Source organism: Leptonychotes weddellii, chromosome 3 (assembly GCF_054177405.1).
Source record: "Leptonychotes weddellii isolate Sample4059 chromosome 3, ASM5417740v2, whole genome shotgun sequence".
In the NCBI taxonomy this organism is placed as follows: Eukaryota; Metazoa; Chordata; class Mammalia; order Carnivora; family Phocidae; genus Leptonychotes; species Leptonychotes weddellii.
The window spans coordinates 9,718,976-9,740,219 of record NC_138371.1 but is presented as its reverse complement, the minus strand read 5'-3'; the positions used below and the strand labels follow the sequence as shown (position 1 = coordinate 9,740,219).

Here is a 21,244-nt window from a genome sequence, read left to right as displayed (position 1 = left end):
AAGCTGCTATAAAATCCTGTGAGCAGGTGTTTTGTGTAGACATAAATTTTCCTCTCATTTTGATAAATACCAAGGGGCATGACTTTTGGATCATATGGTAAGTGTATGCTTATTTTTGTAAGAAGCTGCCAAACTGTCTTTCAAAGTGGTTGTGCCATCTTTGCATTCTTACCAGCAATAAATATGAAAATATGATTTCTTGTTGTTTCACATCTTTCTCAGCATTTTGTGTTGCCTTTTTTTTTTTTTGGCCATTCTAATAGGTTTGTAGTGTCATCTCTTGGTTGTTTCAACTTGAAATTGCCTAATAACATATGATTATTGAGCATCTTTTCATATGCTTATTTGCCTTCTGTATATCTTCTTTGATGAGGTGTATGTTGAAGCCTTTTGCCCACTTTAAAAGTCAGGTTGTTTGTTTTCTTATCATTGAGTTTTTAAGAGTTCTTTATATATTTTGGGTAACAGTCCTTTATCAGATATGTCTTTGGGAATATTTTATCCCGGTCTTCAGCTTATCTTCTGGTCCTCTTGCCATGTGTTTTTCAGAGAGCAACAGTTTTTAATTTTAATGAAGTCCAGTTTATCAATTATTTTTCTCATGAATCATGTCTTTGATATTCTATCTAAAAAGTCATTACCAAACCCAAGGCCACCTGAATGTTCTCATATGGCATCTCCTAGGGTTTCACAGTTTTATTACATTTTATATTTAGATATAGAATCCATTTTGAGTTAATTTTTGTGAAGAGTGTAAGTTTTGTTTCTAGACTCATTTTTTGGCATGTGCATATTGAGTTGTTCCACCAGTATTTCTTGAAAAGATTATCGTTTTTCCATGGTATGGTCTTTGATTCTTTGCCAAACATCAATTGACTATATTTGTGTGGATCTATTTCTGGGATTTCTATTCTGTTTCATTGATCCATTTGTTCATTCTTTTGCCAATGCCACACTGTTTTGATTACTGTAGCTTTATAGTAAGTCTTAAAGCCAGGTAGTGGCAGCTTGACTTTGTTCTTCTCCTTTAATATTGTCTTGGCTATTCTGGGTATTTTGTCTCTGCATAAACTTTGGAATCATTTCATTCATATCCACAAAATAACAGGCTGGGGTTTTGAATATGCTTGCACTGAATTTATAAATCAAGTTAGGAAGAACTGACATCTTGACAATATTGAGTCTTCTTATCCATGGATAGCCTTTATTTTTTGCTAAGTGAAGAATACAAAGCTGTCAGTTTTTTCCTTCTGCACAGGAAAGATGTCATTCTTCATCTTTTAACTTTCATTTTTTTCTGATGAGAAACCTGAAGTTTTTATTTGTGTTCTTCAGTGTGTAAGTTGTTTTTTCCTCTGAGCTGCTTTTAGGACTATTTCTTTGTCTTTGGCTTATAATAACTTGATTATGATGTGCCTTGATGTGGTTGTCTTTTTGTTTATCTTGCTTAGGATTCATTGTACTTCTTGATTTGTGAGTTTATAATTTTCACCAAATTATATATTCATGTGTACCTTCAAATATTGGAGCATGTTTGTAATAGCTATTTAAAGTCCTTGTCTGCTAATTTCATCATCTCTCTACTTCCTGAATATATTTATATTGACTGATTATCCTATTGGTTATGGGTGACATTTTTAGGCTTCATTGTTATTTTTTTTACTTGCATTTTTTTACATTTTTAAAATTTTACATTTACTTGCATTTTTTTACATTTTTACATTTTTAAAATCACAAGAATTTATCTTGCGATTTGAGGTTCTGAACCCTTATTTGATGGGGCTTTACCCATTGAAATCCTTTGAGACTTGGGCTTAAATACCCAGGGATTTATTGTTGTCTCTTCGAAGGTCTCACAGTGCTGTTAACCTGAAATTGCTTTAAGTTAATTTACCAACTTGGGGTTTTCTGGACCACACAGATTGTGTAAATTAGAACATCACATATGCATTAGGGAAGCTGTGGTTATAAATTCTTAGAGGATTTTCTCACTTCTACCTAGAGCCCTAACCCCAAAAGATACATCTTCTTATCAACTCCTTTTCTGGTGAGTTAACCTTTTTTACTAAGTTTGTACTTTTTCTGACGACGTAACACTTCAGGATATGGAGGTTGGTGTCATTTTTAAGTCTTCACCATTCATGGACCCACAGTCTTATTTCTTTTAGAAAATGAACTTGTAGGTTAGGGAGACTGGCAAGGCCTCAAGAGCAAGCACAGAATTACTACTTTTGTTTCTATATCCTTTCATTTTCTGTCTCCGAGATTTTCATCATCATTGTTTATTAATACTGTTAAGGTCAGCCCTGTATTCAAAAGGGTATTTATGATATTTAATGTGGGATTTCTATGTGGTCTGTGGTGGGAAGATTTTTTTTAGGTTAGCTAGAACACCAGTACTGCTTGAAACACAAATGTACATCTTCCACTTCAATTTTTTACATGATTGGCACCCTTTCATCCCCTAGGTCTCATCCAGATGCCCACATTCTATCTTAAGTAAACACAGTCCCCAACCAGTTGTTCTCCATCACATTATTCTTTTTATTTCCCTCTCCTAACACACTGTAATTATCTTTTCCCAAGGGGTCTTTCCATGCATATTGTCTTCTCTCCCACTGGGTGTGTAGGAGCTATGACAGCAGGTACTAAATCTCTATTTTCTATTGTGTGTTTAGCCCCAAGGATAGTGTGTATCTCAGAATGGACATGCAAATATTCGTTGGATGAATGATTGTTTTCTTGTAGCAAATAGAAATAAAAAAACCCCACAAAATATACTTCTAAAAAACCAGATTATGCCAACAAGGGTGACATGTGAATGCTCAGAATTCTCAGCTTGGTGTTTATACCTTGTGATCTCAAATTATCAAAAAGTTATATAATTGCTCTTCAATAATCTCAGAGAGGGCAGCTGAGTTAAGAACACATTACTGCCCACCAATAGGGTACGATTTTCCCAGAAATCAAGAATTGGGCTATCCTAAATCATTTACCTTCTTTATAATTGAGGGATTATTCAGGTATCTGGACAAATATGGCAGCTTCTTATTTCCATTTGGGCATGGCTTCCATAATGAATTCTGAAATTGTTACTCTTTTTCAAATAAAAAAATAAGAAAGTGATTTTTATTTCAGTATGTTGGGCTTTTATGAAGTTTTTAGCAGAATTATGAAAATGTCCTTCAAAGAATAGCCTAAAAATATCTTCAGGACATGACACCTCCCTATGGCCAAACAGAATCAAGAGTGTCTGTGTCACCTCCTTCCCTTTGTGTGTAAGTAGGCAGGAACTATTTCAGAGAACTGAGTTCTGTATTTTGACATATCAAATCCCCTAATTACAACACTGAGCTTAGAAAATGTGATCTAAATATAACTAATTTCCCCCTTGTAAATCTGTTTTAACAAAATTTTCACACTGTTCATAACAGGTTTCTCTTGGGAAAAAAACATCTCTTGAAATAAAGGCAATCATATACCCTAACCCCAAACAATAAAAACAACGATAAAGTAAACATTTATTGAGTACTTCTAATGGGCTAGGCACTGAGTTAAGAGCTTTATCCCTATAGGTGAGTAAACTGACATAGAGAGATTAGGGAACTTGCTCAAGGTTAGTTAGTGGAGTTCTGTAACAATTCTTTATATTGCTCCACAAAGAAAAATATATTCAATGTCCTTATGTTTTGGAACCAGATTCAGCTCTTGAATTTCTAAGACTGATGATTCTATATTCTTTTTTCTTTGGTTGTTGGAAAACCAAATCAGAAGTCCATATCATGAGTTGAGAGAATGTGTGCTTGGGTCCTTATATAGAATATAAATCTAAATTAGTGGGAAGCTTTATTCATGCATATTTCCCCAATAATTTGGAAGTGTCCAGGTTGTATCTATTTTAAGCATAGTATTAGTGACATTTCACTCAAAATTTTATAATGGATATTATTTTATTTCAGTGGCAATCAGTATTTGATTTGAGCCTGCAGCCATGAATCTTATCTTCATAAATGCTCCCTAACTAGGTAACTTTCTTGGGCTAAAATTCTCGGCTGGTTTATGAAGAAGTTGAAGAAGATTCTAAGTCAGACACCTAGAATCTAAAATAAGACATTTCCATTTTCATGTATCTCATGTTAAGGTAATTCTAAAGAATATCACTTTGGTATTTTGTTTCTTCAACTCTTTGATCACTTTTAAAAACTTGTTTCTCCATATTTCCTGGAGGTGGTGAACACTAAAGTGAGGTATTGGTATTCCTATAAGACATTGATAAGTATTGTCTAGAGCTGGAGAATTATGATACGTATGAATTTGTTTTGGTCAGCTTGGCCTGTATTCCATTTTGTTTAATTTTATGTTCTTTTGCTTGTAAGTTTTCATGTTTCCCGCCACCCCCCTTGAATTCTTCCAAGATTTAATTCAATTGGAAAGTTCTCAGCACTAAGTGGCTAAGAAGGAAATACTCAGGTGCACCTGGACCACCACCACCCACACCTTGTAATGATGCCCTATAGTGATAGGGAGCACCTTTCTGCTTCCCTCGTAGGGGTGGGGAAGTATTAGGGATTTTCTAGAGCAGCTGAAATTTGATGAAGACTGTGAACAACTTGCCTACTGCACCTAAATAACAGGCTCTTTGTACAATAGAAATATGTCCCTGAAAAAACTACATAGGCTATTTCTCCAACTTATGTTTTCCAAGGCTAGTAGCTTAATATCTGTTTTTTTTTTTTCTTTTCTGTCTTACTTAGCTAGAGACAATAAGTCATGAAGATGAAAAGTACAGCATAGGGATTATAGTCAATAATACTATAATACTATAATAATATATGGTGACAGATGGTGACAACATTTGTGAGCACTGAGTAATGTATAGTAGAACTATTGAATCACTGTGCTGTGCACTTGAAACTAATATAGTATGTCAATTAACTTTAATAATAAATTTTGGCACAATGGTCTCATTTTCAAGAATATTATGAATTTTCTATGGAAAAAAGGAGATGTAAAAGGACTGATTCTTCCTTAAGAACCTGGAAAGAAAGAATTCCTTTATCTCAAATTCAAAATGCATTGTCACTTACACTACAATTTTCTGGAAAGGAAGTATTGAAATAGCAAAATTCTAATTTTACTTTGTAACACTGCCATGATTATACCATGCATCTAAAGGTCCAGCATTTGTGGGACAAGGTGTCCTTGCAAAGATCTTTAGAACAAAACAAAACAGAAAGACTTGAAAGGAGAGATGATAGAGAAATGATACCAAAATATTTAATGTCAGATTCCAATATTAAAGTTTATTTAAACTTAACTATTTTTCAAATAAGTTGGCATAATTTTCCTTTTTGCTTGAAAATTTTGATGACTGAATTTTAAGAGGTAACATAGTATGGGATATTAATTTTCATGGGGAAAATGAAACTCTATTTCCTCCATTACATAGATGAACTCCATTTGTTTTAGAAATTTAAAAAAATTACTCCCAACTTTCTATTATAGGTGTATATTAACCCAGGGAGGTCATTTATTGTCTCAGGATTTCAGTTCTCACCTCAATAAAGCCCCTAGGATTTAGAATAAATACCAATTAAGATGCAAACTCCAGTACTATGCATCCTATCTAGTCTAAGGGGTCATTCACTCACCTAGGGTTTTGGCAGGCACTCACGGCAGTGTCTCCACCCCTCAACACATCTGGGACATTTTCATCTTTCAAATGCTCCTCTGCTTCCTGCAGGGGGCTGCTTTTGGAGGGGGAGTGTTCAGATTCTCCAACACACTCTTCTCTCTGATCTGTTTCGATCTGAATTAAAGGCACTTCCCTTGAGCAAAGTGACCGCCTGGCGTGGTTGACAGGCACAGCCCCATGACATGAAGAAGTTTCCTTTTTAAAAGAATCTAAACTGTTGTGGTTTGTAAGAGGAGCAGCTTTGCTCTGAGACAACACTAGGGGATGTTTGCTTTCGGTAATGGAGTCTTTCCTTGGGTTACCAACGGACTCCTGAACAAGAAGAGTTGGCCCACTTTGCACTCTGCTCGAAGCTGATCTGTTTGCACATTTCTCCACTTGCATGGGAGAGCCACCAGAAACAGGCTCAGCCTCAGCTGCCTCGGCATCATCCACTATAATTTTGTTCTTCCGCATGAGGGCCTTGATTGAGTTTGCCCACGTCTCATGAATTAACATGTTGGTGATCTGGTCCGTTCCACCTCTCCGATACAAGCAAGAGTCAGATTTGCAGAGACCCGAGGAGGAAGTGCTACTGACTGGATGTACACTTAGGAAATCTTGCTGGCTGTTTTGAGCGAAGCCATCTAAAGAGTTGGCTTTAGTGGGTGCATTCACCATCAGCCTGGCACCCAGAGATCTGCTATCTGGCATGGACGACTGCCTGTAACACAATGGGGATCGCAGAGAAGGTGACAGTAAGCCAACTGTCCAATCCTGGCTGCTTCGTCTGGAGGAGGTGCTGTCTCTGCTTTCTCTTTCAATGTCCCTCAGCATGTACCTATAAAACTCCTCGGTTATGCTCTCGGTGCTGGACTGCTTAGAGGGACAGCTTGACCTCACAATGAGGTGGTCATTTTTGCAGCATGCCTGTTGCATGGCTGAGTTCAGGATGCTGCAGGCATTCTTGCCCGCATAGTAATCCAGCAGTAACTCAAACCCTCTTCCTTCATTTTCCATCTGGTTCACCATGAACCTGGAAAACTCCTCAGTGATGCTTTCACAGCTGGACTGCTTGGAGACAGAGCTTTCCCTGCTAACTGGCTGACTTAAGGTACTCATTAAACCTAGGCTATTAACATGAGCCTGGGCATTAGAGTCCTCTTCTGGGATGCTTTCACAGCTGGAAGCCTTCAGTCGGTTCCACCTGTCTCCACTGAGTAAGCGGTTCCGGGGATGGCTCTGGGCTTGCCAGACGCCGTCCACCATTGAGAACTCTGTTAGGTTCATGATCTTGGCTGCCACTTCATTTGCAAAAATATTGACAGAATCTGGGACATCCTCAAGATTCATCGACTCATCCACAACCCTGTTCATCAGCTTCTCTTTAAGCTCTGGGTGCTCATCTGTTTTCCTCTTGATCTCACTGAGCCTTGGTGGCTTGTGCTTCCTCACTGTGGCCCCACTGGTCTGGTTTTCCTTCTTCCTCTTCAAGGACCGGCAGGATACATTCGGGGTAACCAGAAACTCATTCCCTCTCTTCCATGCACAAAACCAGGGTTGTTTTCCATTTGAGTTGTCAAGGCAAATTGCTGCGATTTCAGTTGCCATGGAGACAATCATCTCTGCTAATTCTTCCGCAAAGTCTGTAATGCAGTATATATCTGCATGTTTTGCCTGTAGCACAGATTGAGCAGGAAGCAGCAAGTCATTCCCTAACAAAGACAGGTTCACTTGAACTTCATTGTTTAGAGGGGAGGCACGATTATACTTCTCCTGGGTGTTTGCACTGGTGCCGTCCTCTGCATCCTGGGAACCTCTGCTGCCCTTGCCCACTGTCAGTGTCCATTCTTCCTCTGAAGGGGCTCTGTACTCATCCTCATTGTGCCTGAGCATCTGATGAGAGTTGTTTGGATCTTCTCCTGCAGTTCCTTTTTGATATATTTCTCTGGGGGGTGTTTTAGGAGTTGAAGAATCAGGCACTCTGGGACTACAGGGCAATTCAGATTGCGGCATGGACTTCTTGAAGAGTCCTGACTTCGCTGGGCCCTTGCTATCTTGCTTCAGATAAACATCATCTGCAAGACTAGTGCTACACGGATTGCTAAGTGGATAGCTGCTGGAATATTCAATGGCTTTGGTCCACGTTAGACCAGAAGCCTGGTCAGGTGGCTGGCAGCTGAATTCCGTTTCCGTCCAGCTGATGGTCTCATTAGCGAGGGTGGTGGGGCCTTCCCCAACCTGTACCAAATGACTCATCTTCTTGAACGTGAAGCATATCACACTGAAGAGCAGTTGATTTGCACTTTCCATCAAGGTGTCAAGAGTTTCAGGTGAATGCCTGCTATCGTTGGGATCAATTATTTTGTTTTTCTGGTGAGCTTCATCAATGCATTGCTTCAGGATAACATTGGACAGGGTCTGTGCCAGGTCATTCCTGAGGACATTTTCTGAGCACAAGATCTGAGGCTTTGAAGCAGTTTCTATGATTCTCTTGCTCATTGATTCCATGAGGTCTCCAATGCTGCTGCAGGGACTGGGCCTTGTTAAAACCAGAGCAGCTTCCTTGAGCAATGCCCAAGCAATGGCCTCATTTCCCAGCTCTATGTTCCCCACTGTCGCCAGTCTGCAAGGTGAGGGGGCTGCTGCACAGGCCTCAGTTGCACACGAGAGGCCTCTGGGAGCCTTCGCTTCTCCTGTTTCACCCAGGCCACACACAGCAATGGCACTTGCCACCTGAGTCATGCCACAAAGAGCGGATGGAAAGGAGTATTCACTGATGGATGGCTCCTTGAGTACTTGGGATATTTGAGTCTGCAGCGGTTCATTGCCTCCCACTGGATGCGGTGAAACCAAAGATTCTTGCTCCATTTTGAGGCTTTCTGTGGCCTGAGGACTGGAAATGGTTCCAATCACAGTGGCCGCACAAGCCAATGCGACTTCTAGAGCACTCTGAGGGTGTCTGCGGGACTTCTCTCCAGAGAGGACACCTGAGGTTTCAACGGAGACCTCCACCTCAGACCATGAGGCGATGCCCGCCTCAGGCGCGGCATCACTGCTATCTGGACTCTGAACAATGACGATTTTGGGGAGCTCATCCCATGACCAAGGGCCCACCATACCTTTGGTGGAAGAGCCACTGGGTAGCAGAGCATTTCCGACAGAAACACTGACTGCCGATTCCTGGGGCAGTGTAGGCTGAGAATGGGACAACCGAATAAATGCGTCTTGCAGCACGGATTCTGCTAAATTTGTGGCATACTCGCCAGTTGTGGCTTCTCCATCTTGTTTGGGAGGAAGGGAGTTTATACCATCTTCATGGTTCCCTGGGTCTAAGCTGTTGTCATGCTCAGCGAAGGCACCATAGACGGGAGGCCCACCGTTCTTAACCATCCTGGAGAAGTAAGTGTCCCCTGGAATATACGGTGCCTGGGATTTTTCCATGTGACCTTTAACATTTCCTGAATAGTAATAATTTGTGGTTGGCCTCTCCTTCTGCACAGCTTCATCTTTCCATTCCGATGGCTCGGCCGATGCACCGAGGCTCTGCAAAGTGGTGTCTGCTGCTACTTTTTCCAGAGATCCTTCTGCTTTCATCGTCGGATGATATTTGCCAATACGTTTGTCTTCCAAAGCATAAAGCAACTTTTCCTTGTTGCAATTCCATTCCTCCTGAGTGGCTTCCTTTGGTTTTTTACTTTCCAAAACATTAGCCAAGATATTTATATTTTCATCACCTAGTGAAGACAAAATGAGGGCTCACTATTACTTTTTGGATAGCAGGATCTCATGAGTCTAAAATAACAATTACTTTTAAAAAAGGCCTTATATCGGGCGCCTGGGTGGCTCAGATGGTTAAGCGTCTGCCTTCGGCTCAGGTCATGATCCCAGGGTCCTGGGATCGAGTCCCATGTCGGGCTCCCGGCTCAGCGGGGAGCCTGCTTCTCCCTCTGACCCTCTCCCCTCTCATGCTGTTTCTCTCTCGCTCGCTCTCTAAAAAAATAAATAAAATCTTTAAAAATAAATAAATAAATAAATAAAAAAAATAAATAAAAAAGGCCTTATAGCATCAGGGTTCTCCCCCGCCCAAAAAAACAGCATTTATAATGTTCCTTCAAGACAAGTGAATCTGAAGAGGTTTTGAGTTTCGTTATGGAGCCCCACTCAACAAAATGGCTTTCAGTGTGGGATATTAATGTCAGCACTAGAGAGGGAGAAGATAGCACTGGGGAACTGAGTGCTGATCACCTTTCTTTCTTTTTTTTTTTTCTTTAAAGATTTTTATTTATTTATTTGAGAGAGAGAGCACGAAGGGGGTGGAGAAGGGGCAGAGGCAGACTCCCTGCTGAACAGGAAGCCCGATGAGGGGGCTTGATTCCAGGACCCTGAGATCATGACTTGAGCTGAAGGCGAACGCTTAGCCAACCGAGCCACCCAGGCACCCTTGATCATCTTTTTCCATGGCTCCATGGGAAAAGTAACCCAGACAGTTGCATCTTAGAGCTTCCCAGTGCAAACGGAAGGAGGGAGAAGAATGTTTACAGCAACCTCCATAGTAAGCCTTCTTGCAAAACTTTGCTCTGAAGTTTGGGTAGGACTTGTCCCGGGGACTGACAACAGCATCTGCAATATCCCTTCCTCTGTGGCTAAGAGTGGGGAAGAGGAACACATCGTTCACTGAGCTCTTTGAATGGATCAAAACTGAATAAATGCTAAGTGCTAAGTGTTATTTCCTTCTGTCCTTACCATAATAAAAGGTAAATATCATAAATACAAAAACCTGAATATAGTAAATGTAACAGTGCTAGAGGCATTATTATACTCCCAAATACTGGATAAAGAAACTGGGGCTCAGAAGGACTAGGTAACCAATCCAGGCTTCACAGTCTCAAAGAGGCAGTGCTAGAACTAGGCCAGTTGATCAACTAAAACGTGGCTTTGTGGAAGTCTCAGGGAAGATAACTTTCCTCCCTGTGATAGTCTTAGCCTCTTGGCAGGCAGGAGGATGTCCTTCAGCATCCCTATGCATCGTTAGGAAAATGGAGCCATCCAACCATCAAGTCTAAGTGCATGAGTCAGCATCCTCACTCATGGTCTGTTATCCTCCTGCCCTCCCTAAACTTGGTATGCGAAGATTGTGATGTGTCAGCCAAACTGACATGGCCTGAAACTTTCCCGAAATTTCACTCATTTTTAGAGGGTGACTAGTTTCAGGATGCGCATTTGTTTCATGGGGTAGTTCTCACCGCTCCTATAGTCTTCCACCTCGCTTTCCTCCTCCAAGTGCTCAGAGGCAGTGAGAAAGTCCTCCTCGATTGAAGACAGAGAGCAGTTGGTGTCATCCTCCACTTTTAAGATGTTTGTTTCCAGGTGGAGCTGCCGCTCCTGCACCAGTTCGAGACCGATCAAAAATTTGTTGATTTCAAAGATGATGCAGTTGGTACTGTTTGCCCTGTTCCCTCTCGCACACTGGACCAAGCAGATATCTGGCAGCCAAGGGCACTGAAAGTAGAGAGGAAAAAAGGCATTTATTGAAAGAGAGAATAAAAAACCATTGCTTCTGACCTCTCTTCTTCCACCAGTCTTTCTTGTTACAAGGAGCGGGGGATGTTTAAAATATTTGGAATATCTTCTGGGATTTGATTGATGCATGGTTTGGAAAAGATTCAAGTGCTATTCGGGCACACAGGGTACCTAGGAGAAAGTCTGACTTCGGGGAAACTAGACCAGTTGCATCACATATTTTTGTTGTCGCCTGTCAAAGCAAAAGTGGCACTGGGCAGAGTTAAATAGGTTAAGGAAGACTTTCTTCAAAGCTCTTAAAGTAGGAAAGAGGGGCCAGAACCGACCTGGACCACAAATCCATTGAAACAACAAGCACAAGGGCTTTTAAGAGCTGGTATCAGAGGGCTGCAGGCCTTCTGCACTTGCTGATTGGCTTTATCCAGAGGAAAAGCTAATGTTCTTGTATCTGCATGGCAGGAGGTGGTTTTGCAAATTGGAGTCAGGCTCCTAATGAATCTAGGCTCCCATCCTTCCACACAGACAGGGAAACTATCTTCTTTGATGATCTTACTTCAGAGATGGTTCTCAGGTCTCTGAAAAAGACACTCCTGGGCTTTAAACCTGGCATGAGGCTTTTCAAATGATTTACATCTCAAAGGGGCAGAGACTCCTAACGATGTTTTCTAAAGTAAATGTTCTAAGAAAAGGGTGTCAGTGCCTGGAGTCAGGAAGAAGCCTGTCTGGAGTCTAGTCAAGCTGAGGGGAATGTTGAGGCGTCTTGGGCACCCTTCTTGATTAACCCGAGTCCCAACTTTTCAGACCAAGATCCTTTTCTGCCTTGGTGATGTTCAGTAAAGTCTCTGCCAGTATTTCAGTATTTCTATTAACTACAGTTAGAATTTATAATGTGTATTGCTCATCTGAAGAAGCAGACACAATGAGGTACAAAGAAGTCCCCTGGAAGAGCACTGATTATTTCTAAAAGGCCAGCATAAACAATGCATCATGGAACACTACATCAAAAACTAATGATGTAATGTATGGTGATTAACATAACAATAGAAATAAAGAAAAATAAAAAATAAAAGGCCAGCACATGAGGAAAGCAGTGATAAGGAGGCCCAAATCATTGGATGGTGTCCCTGTGAGACCTATTAATTCTGTTCTCTTCTAGGGTGACAGACCATATCCTTATTCTCCACTACGAACTTTCCGCTCTCCGTATTGTTGTTCATTAGAATAGTAATAAAAGTTTCAATTGCTCCTGCACAGATGACTAGTAAATTACAAACATGTCTTGTGCGTTGGGATTTTTATTTTCATAAAAGGGACAATACACTGATTCATAGTAATTTTTAACAGAAAATTCTTTGAATGGAAACAGGAATTAGTGGGGAGGAGAAAGCTAAATAAATTTATATCAAAGTGGAATTTGAAATGTTTTGGGGGAAATAGTCTACGTATACATGTTTATCTTACAAAGAGGATTATTTAAATCAAACGCTTATCTGCATTTAGAGTTCATTGGGTCTAATCCTAGTTAACTTGCCATTTTGGAATCCTTGAGTCTAAATACATGTGTGTGTAAGGGGTAAGTATGTGTACATGCAGAGAAATACAGACACATAGACATCCATATTGTATTTCTGAAAGTAGTATATCTTTTTTCTTACATAAATGTCATTTATTAATCTATTTGGTTGAATATTATGATTAGAATAATTCCAGGACACTTGATTACAAAATGAAAAATCCAGTCATTCTCCAAGGGGCCCAAGGGCGCTCAGAAACAGAATTGATCTATGTGCTTATGTAATTAGGTCTGTTTTTCAAGGAAAGGGGTTCATAACCTCATTTTTCAAAGTGTGGGTTGTAGACTAGCAGCGTGGCAGATTGTTAGAAATCTATAATCTCGGGACCCACCCCAGATCCAGTAAATCAGAAACTGCATTTTCAAGAAAAATCTCTTGGTGATTCCTACATGCATTAACATTTGAGAAGCACTGGTCTATAGCTTTTATGAAATTCACAAGGGGTCTGAGATCCCCCACAATGATGAGGAACTAATGCTGTAGAGTAACAGTAGCTGGCTTGATTACTTTTATTTCCAATGAATTCAGACATAATGCACTAACTTGAAATTTACAAGATACTTTCTGGGTGTCTATTATATGCAAGGTATGCTGGGCGGTAGAAACATGAATTAGATGGGGGATGGGGGGTGGGGGGGTGGGGGGGCACAATATCCTGCCAGTGGATCAGGCATGAATAAAAATAATTATAAAGTTGAACTAAATGAAGTTACCATATTTATAGGTAAAAAGGGTTGTGTATTGGCCATTTTCTATCATTCAGATTAAATATTTATAACATAAGGTTTTATATATCGTGGCAGGAATCAAAAGAGATATTACTAAATCAACATGAGCAGTTAAGTAATACCTCAAAATAAACTTAGAGAAAGGATTGTATGAAATGTGCAATGTTCCATGGCTACTGCATTTGTAGAAAGAAAATATATTTTCTTAACTATCTTCTTGAAAGTAAATAAACATCCTAGGAGTCTTAGGTAAGTGAAGGCCAAATGATACAACCTGTAAAATAATGGCAGGTATTGTTATATAATTTTTATTGTAGTCTATTAGGTGCTTTGACTATCCTATTACCTTTAAGGCACACATGGTTTCTATGAGGTTGGTGGTGCCATTACTCTTTTACAGAAGAGAGATCAGACACAGAAAGGCTAACTGATCCTTTCAAGGTTACACAAATATAAAATGGAAGAGCCAGCACCACAATCCAAGCCTGTTGGGCTCCAATTCCTATGTACTTTCCAATTCGCCCCATGGCTTTCTGGTCTAATCAGCAAAACTCCAATACCCAGTGAGGATGTGCAATTTGGAAAGAAGAGTGGTTTGCATCTGGACCTCCTTGAACTCATGCATGCCCAGTAAAATTACGTGTTCATCTCATAGAAAGGACAGACACAGTAGTAGATCTTATTATTGTACCTAATATGCATCTCTGAAATTTTTTTATTTGGGATTATTTATTTGGGAGAAAAGGAGGAGGGGACAGGGAGAGAGAAAGAATCTTCAGCAGGCTCCAAGCCCAGCACAGAGCCCCATGTGACGCTCGATCTCAGGACCTGAGATCATGACCTGAGCCAAAATCAAGAGTCGGATACTTAACAGACAGAGCCACCGGGATGCCCCTTATTCTGCTTTAAATAACATTTTCTTTCTACTTCACCTTTTTGGACATGGAAGCAAAACGCTTTTCATTTGAATAGTCCTTCTCAAGGTGGCTTCTTCTTATTTTATTAAATCACTATGTCTAGTCTCTGAGAATAGAGGAAAGTTATTTTTTTAAATCTCCATGTTATAGACTAGGAAATTATAGTTGAGAGAGGCGAGGTAACTTGTTATCTGGACTACCGAAAATCTTTGGGGTTGCAATTTCCTGGGTCAAAGGTGCCAAGTGGCTTGTTGATTCCCTTCTTCACAGGGTCACTGGAAACAATAGCTATGCCCTGGGGACTGCTTTAGACTTCTTCCCCTTAACCCAGCTCAAATTGCCTATGCCATATTTCCATGATTATTTGTGGATTAACAGGTAACTAACTCTCATGAGTCAGGGCAGCCAAACTGAGACTATCCTTAAACAATTAGGTTATGGCTATGGTTGGCTAACATGGGATTCCATATTGATATGCTGCCCAACATTGCTGATCTATTAAAACACATGGACTGGGGTACCTAGAAAATGAGGTAGACCTTTGGGAGACTGCAGAAGGGTGAAGTGCTATGTAGGAAATGAGGGGGACTCTTGGGATAGAGAAGAATGAAATGTTTAAGAGTGCCACAGCTTACAGGCAATTCGTGACAGCTCTTAGGAAAAGTATGCCGAATGTTAAATATGTTTTTGATGGATGATATTTGATGAGTCCTGGGCATTTGGACTTTCCCTGACCCCAATTAATATCTGTGCTGCTTTTGTGACACCACATCATTCAATCTTCTTCTGGTTTTCATACCCTGTAGGGCACCATTTTCTGGTCTACCCACGGTCCAAGTGATTTACATGGAGTTAATAGACCTCAAACTCTGAGGTGATCATGTGACCCAGCCTGGCCAATCGGAACACTGCAATCCTCAGGCCATAGTGATTGGTTCAGAAATGGGCACACGACACATGAGAGCCAATAGAACACAATTAGACTTTTGCTGTGAGTCACCTGGAGGAGACAGTCACTCTTGCTCAACTTGAACCCAAAGGGATAGTGCCTCCTCCTGGGAAGAGACTTGTCTGATGGCAGGTACAGAGAGAGAAAGTCCGAAAGAGGCCACAAGGGGAAATCCATGTCTTGAATACACTGTTCAAATAGCTGTAATAATCTACCCACTATACTTTTTAGTTACATTCCTTTTATACATTAGCCAATTTTCTGTTATGTTTAATTACATATCCTAATAGGCCTGGTGCAAAAATACTCTTTTAAAACTCAGATGTGAAAATTACTTTTTGTCATCATAGTTTTGCCCAATATAAAGAGAAGGCACTTAGAACCATTTCTGTTTTCTCTTTTCAGGTGATTAATTTTACCACTAAGAAAATGTGTTATTAAATTGATCAGGAGAAATTTTGTTCTAGTTTTTTTTTTTTTTAAAGATTTATTTATTTATTTTAGAGAGAGAGAGAGCATGAGCAGGAGGGGGAGAGGGAGAGGGAAAGAGAATCCCAAGCAGACTCCGCGCTGAGCACAGAGAGACATGGGGCTTGATCTTAGGACACTGAGATTACCACACTGAGATCATCGCCTGAGCCGAAACCAAGAGTCGGAAGCCTAACCAATTGCACCACCCAGGTGCCCCTTTTCTAGTCTTGATTACCAAATTGTAATAGGCTGTGTGCAGATTTTTACAAAGCATTTGGACTAGATGCAAATGGGTGGATTTCTGAGTTTTTTGATATTTTGAAGGACTGAAGAATAAAAGAATATGTTCAAATTTTCCGGCAAAACTGAAACCCAAGAAAGAACGACTGGAGGAAAACAACTGTTCATCATTTTAATTTGTAGCTGTGTTATGTGTCACTATCAGCATACCTTATTTGGGAAGATCCACGATCTTTGATACAGTGTGCCTTTAGAAATCTTATATTTGTTTCTGTAAATCACCTAAACGATTTAGAATTGTAAAAATTTAAAGAATGTTATAATGATTTATCTAATAACAAAGAACATCAGTATACTGAAAAAGAATAATAGTGTCTGAATTCTTGCTTTATTTTTAATAATGCTCATTTCTTCTAGGAATTTTACTCTTTAAGGAAAATTCACTCTTTAAGGACTCACTCACTCACTTCACTCTTTCTAGGAAACTCACTTTCCATCCATAGAGTTACTATCCTATATTTATTAGCCTGGCTCATTTAGTATATCCTAAGAAATAAATATAAGAAGAAAGAAGAAATGCTAGGATTCTGGGACCATATGGTATGAATTAGAATTTTGGTATTGTTTGTGAAACAGAAGACGAGTCTGTTTTTTTTTTTTTTCCAAAAGAAAGTCCCTGTTCACACTTTCTTTTTTTTCTTTTTTAGAGAGCAAGTGAGAGAGAAACAGCATGAGAGGGGAGAGGGTCAGAGGGAGAAGCAGGCTCCCCGCTGAGCCGGGAGCCCGATGTGGGACTCGATCCCAGGACCCTGGGATCATGACCTGAGCCGAAGGCAGACGCTTAACCATCTGAGCCACCCAGGCGCCCCAAGTCTGTTTTTGATTACCTAATAGATTTGAAGAAAACCAAGCTAAGCAGTCAATGCCCAGTGTGTCTGCTCTAGTTAGCATCATGAACTTGAGAAGATAATAAATGTTAGGCATTGAGGTAAGGGAAGCTCTGTCAAACTCTGAGTGGCATATTTAGAAGAAATACAAAAGAAGACTCTTCTTGATTACAAAGAGATTTTGGGGTCCTATGCTATGGGAGCTTATGTGTAGCATCTGTTTGAAGTTCATACTGACTTGTGCCAAGAACTGACCATAGATAACTTATCACTAATGAATATTTTACCAAGAGCTTACATCGCTTACCTGTGAAAGTTCAAAATCTGCCTGGAGATTTCCAGATGTTAACCCACTTAGAAGGACGATTTCATTTTCTTTTGGCTGTTGGACATTCATGGAGCTGATGAGTTTTGGAAGATCTGGTGAAACATTGACCAATTTCTGTAGAGGAAGAAATTAAGTAGTTTAGATAATTTCTTTTCACCTCCAAAACTCTACCCCAAAACTATTTATTTGCAAAAATAATACATAACGTATGCAAGCAATAGATTACTTAATCTACTAAAATGATTACTAGAAGAGATTGTGTGAAATTGAAACATAAAGGCTTAGATTGGAATAGAAAATTACTTAAACATAAAGCTTTAAAAACTCTTTAGTTCTAAATTTTCCAAAGTAGATATTTAATAAATACTGTCACATCACAAGTATACGTAGTAAGGATTTTTTTCCCTTTTAACTCTTGTAATAAGAGATTTGTTGACTAATATTATTGAAAAAAGTCAATAATAATCATATCAATAATAAAATAATTTCCAATATTGATTTTGCTCTATGTACTAGGTGCTATGCTAAAGACTGTACATACATTACATCTTAGTACATTTAATCCCCACAACACCCCCACATGGATTAGGTACCATTATTATTTTCTTTTTACACATAAGTAGCCTGAGGCCCAGAGATTAGTTTATACAAGGTCATATAACTAAATCAGTGCCAAGTTTCTACTCTTAGCCATAGTAGAAGACTGTCTCAAATCACTCGTATAAATCTTCAAACACACAGTCCCTAAGATGCCAACTTGCTTTGGTCTCTCCTGCTCTCTTTGACAGACACTGTCTGCACCATAAGTCCATTAAATGAAATCATATGTAAAAATTTTTTTCCCAAAAATCCCTCCAGGACTACACAGATGAATGATATTTGAAGCTCTGTGGAAATCTATAATGGATAATCTGTATGGGCAACTGGGTTTGAGAAACTTCAAATGCATTTGCAGCACTGTCAAGAAAAAACATTATAGGAATAATTGAGTGATCACAGCCCCACTGTTCTGATTGTCAACCTGCAAATAGTGTCTATTACACCACTATATTATACCAAATAGTGAGGTCAAACCATCTTCAGCTTTGGGTATGAAAGGATAATCATATCACACTAATTAATTCTTCCTATCAGACCCCCTATTGACTCTAGTCCAAAGGATTGAGGGGCCCTTCAATTTCTTGCATGTTGTCAAGGATTTACATCAGGATCCTCCAACCTTGGATGAGTTTGGAATATGTACTTGCTGCAGAATGCAAAGAGTCTGAGCCCCAGTTGAGTGTAGGACTGGGAAACCAAAGTTAGGGACAAAATGTTTGATAAAAGCAGCAGGAAAGAGCAGACCTGAGAGCCACAGAGAAGGGTTGGCTGGTATCAAGCAGATTTGGAAAAGCCTTGGAAACATCATCTCAGGCAGGGTGTTTGAGAGCAGAGGAGGTGGGGGCAGAGAAAGCCACTATCAGGCCCTGCGGGCAGGGGAAAACACCTGTTTGGAGAGCAGCTCTATTATATTGGGAAAGCAAGGTTCCCAAGTATAAGGAAGGCAATCTGCGTGAGAGGTGGCAGGGAAAGGGTCAGGGAATGGGTTGTAATGAAGCCATTCAACCAAAGAGTTTCCAACTGAATGAGTGCTATTTATAGATAAAGTCATGTCTGCTCTCTGGTCAGTGCAGCCAGCCTTTGTCATGAGCTCCCAGAGAGCTCATGTTCCCAGTGTTACCTGCTGCAGGTGCTCCGTGCTGCACGCATCCTTATTCACATCCAGGTTCACGAAGCAAACCTGGGAAAAAAACCCAAAACAGCCAAGTAAGTGAAAAATGTGGCAGTTCTTTTCGAAGAAAGCATGGAATCCATTTGGGGAAAATGATTTGAGAATCCTGCACATTTTGTACACTTGGTCTGACACAGAAACAGCCACTGTACCTTTGGGCTTCTGTGTAAACCTCTAACACCCTAGTCACAATTCCCTTGATCCCACTGCACGCCCTCTTCTATTCATGTCCCAACAAATGAAACAGTCTCTATGTATTCAAGTCAATGTAAGTCACAACAAAATCTTCAGACTTATAAAGGGTTATCGAATCTCGTGAAATAGGAGAAAAGACTTGTAATACTCTAAACCTCTATTTTTTTTTTTAAGATTTTATTTATTTATTTGACAGAGAGAGAAAGAGCCCAAGCAGGGGGAGTGGGAGAGGGAGAAGCAGACTCCCCGCAGAGCAGGGAGCCCTATGAGGGCTCGATCCCGGGATCCTGGGATCATGACCTGAGCCAAAGGCAGACACTTAACCAACTGAGCCACCCAGGTGCCCCTAAACCTCTGTTTTTAATTGCAATGAAAATTCCTCTCCATTTCTCTTTTTTTCTCATCCCCCTACTTTCTCCTCTTGTTTTCAATCCAATGCATGATAAGCAGATTTCTCTTTGTTTCATGGTTTTTGTTCATTTATTTAATCCTGTTGTTTAGCTTGCCCCTTTTTAGCCATCCTAAATAAATGTCTGAATAAGCTAAAGTATGAAACCAATAGCGACAATCTTAAAAAATAATTCAGAACAACAACAAGAAAATTGTTGTAGCTTAAATCTCAAATACAGCGCATAGAAAAAAGTCTACTATAGGCATTTGCTTGGAGATGGGGAGAAGAAAACTTAAAACATAAAGAAGTGAGATATATTCTTTTCTTTCACCTTAAATAAATAAATTTAATTTAATTGAAATCTTATTTATTTAATTATTGAGTATGGTTGGCACAAAATGTTACATCAGTTTCAGGTGTACATAGTGATTCAAGTTTTTTACTCTTAACAAGTTAATTTGCCCATATAAAACTGATAACATTAAATATCTGGATATTTATTTAGTCAGATGTTTGGACTTATGTAGATGCTTGGAAGCATATGGGGCCTTTCATTTCAGTTGTTTGGGGTTATGGTTTCTCAGAGGCCATCTTTTCTCTTTTTGCGGTTAAAAAAAACATAATTGAAAGATTTGCAGTAAGTCTTTAAGAACTACAATAGTTATACATTGCTATAGTGTAAAGCTCACTACTGTTTTATTCCCCCAATGGAAGGTTTTCTTGATTTCTGAACTCACAATATTTTTGCAGCATATCTCTAAGATACAGTATCTGCTTGTTAAAAATAACCTGATGGGCATTTGGGGGAAAAAGGGGAACGAACTGCCATCCACACTCTCACTCAGAGGCTCTCCTCCATTGGGTTAATAGGATGTCTAAATAGGAACAAGGCATGAGTTCCTTCAGGGGCAGCATGAAGAGAGGCATGAATAGCAGATAGTGCTTGGAAGGAGTTCATGGTTTATAGCAGTTTGTGAATATTCATACAATAATTGGAACTTTGCCCTTGGAAAACTGGTTCAGTATCTGTTCGTACTCAGTGGCTTTGAATAACATGCAACTGGGACTGCATTTACTGAATTGATTAAACAGTTTTCCAGTCACCTTAAAGAAAGGTGTGTTACCTTGTCCTGGCACCACAAGGCTCTTATCTTCTATCACAGTGGGAGAAGATAACGCAGAGACCAAGGGAAGTAACTACTTCTCCGCCCTCTGATATTGTCTTTTGTTCTCTGAAGATGAATTTTCTCTCCATTCTGGGCTGCGGTGTGAAACCCTGCCTACATTTGGAAGAAACCCTCCATACTTGCTAGCTGGACCAAGACCAGAACAAAGCCAGACATAAACCAATCATTTGCTTATACTTTACACATATATCTTTCCATATCTTGGTGGCAGAGGATGATCCAGGTTTTCAGGACCTGATGTACATATAATTTTGGAAGAAATTCTTTAAGAAAAGGAAAAACAATAGGAAAGAATGTCCAATGGAAAAAAAGGCAATCTCTTCAACAAATGGTGTTGGGAAAATTGGACAACCACATGCAGAAGAATGAAACTGGATCATTTCAATACACCGCACACAAAAATAGACTC

At 39.8% G+C, this 21,244-nt stretch overlaps 1 protein-coding gene across 4 annotated transcripts in view; it reads right to left on the bottom strand.

The window, feature by feature from the left end:
* Nucleotides 1–21,244, bottom strand: part of SPHKAP (SPHK1 interactor, AKAP domain containing) — a 151,872-nt gene that overhangs the window by 25,078 nt on the left and 105,550 nt on the right. For all 4 annotated transcript variants that reach the window (XM_006746696.3, XM_031017499.2, XM_081813459.1 and 1 more), the window contains 4 exons: nt 19,012–19,071; nt 17,271–17,405; nt 10,921–11,176; nt 5,652–9,411 (listed from right to left, as the gene is read on the bottom strand). In XM_006746696.3, coding sequence (XP_006746759.3) covers nt 5,652–9,411; nt 10,921–11,176; nt 17,271–17,405; nt 19,012–19,071 — 4,211 coding nt within the window. The remainder of the gene's footprint in view (nt 1–5,651; nt 9,412–10,920; nt 11,177–17,270; nt 17,406–19,011; nt 19,072–21,244) is intronic.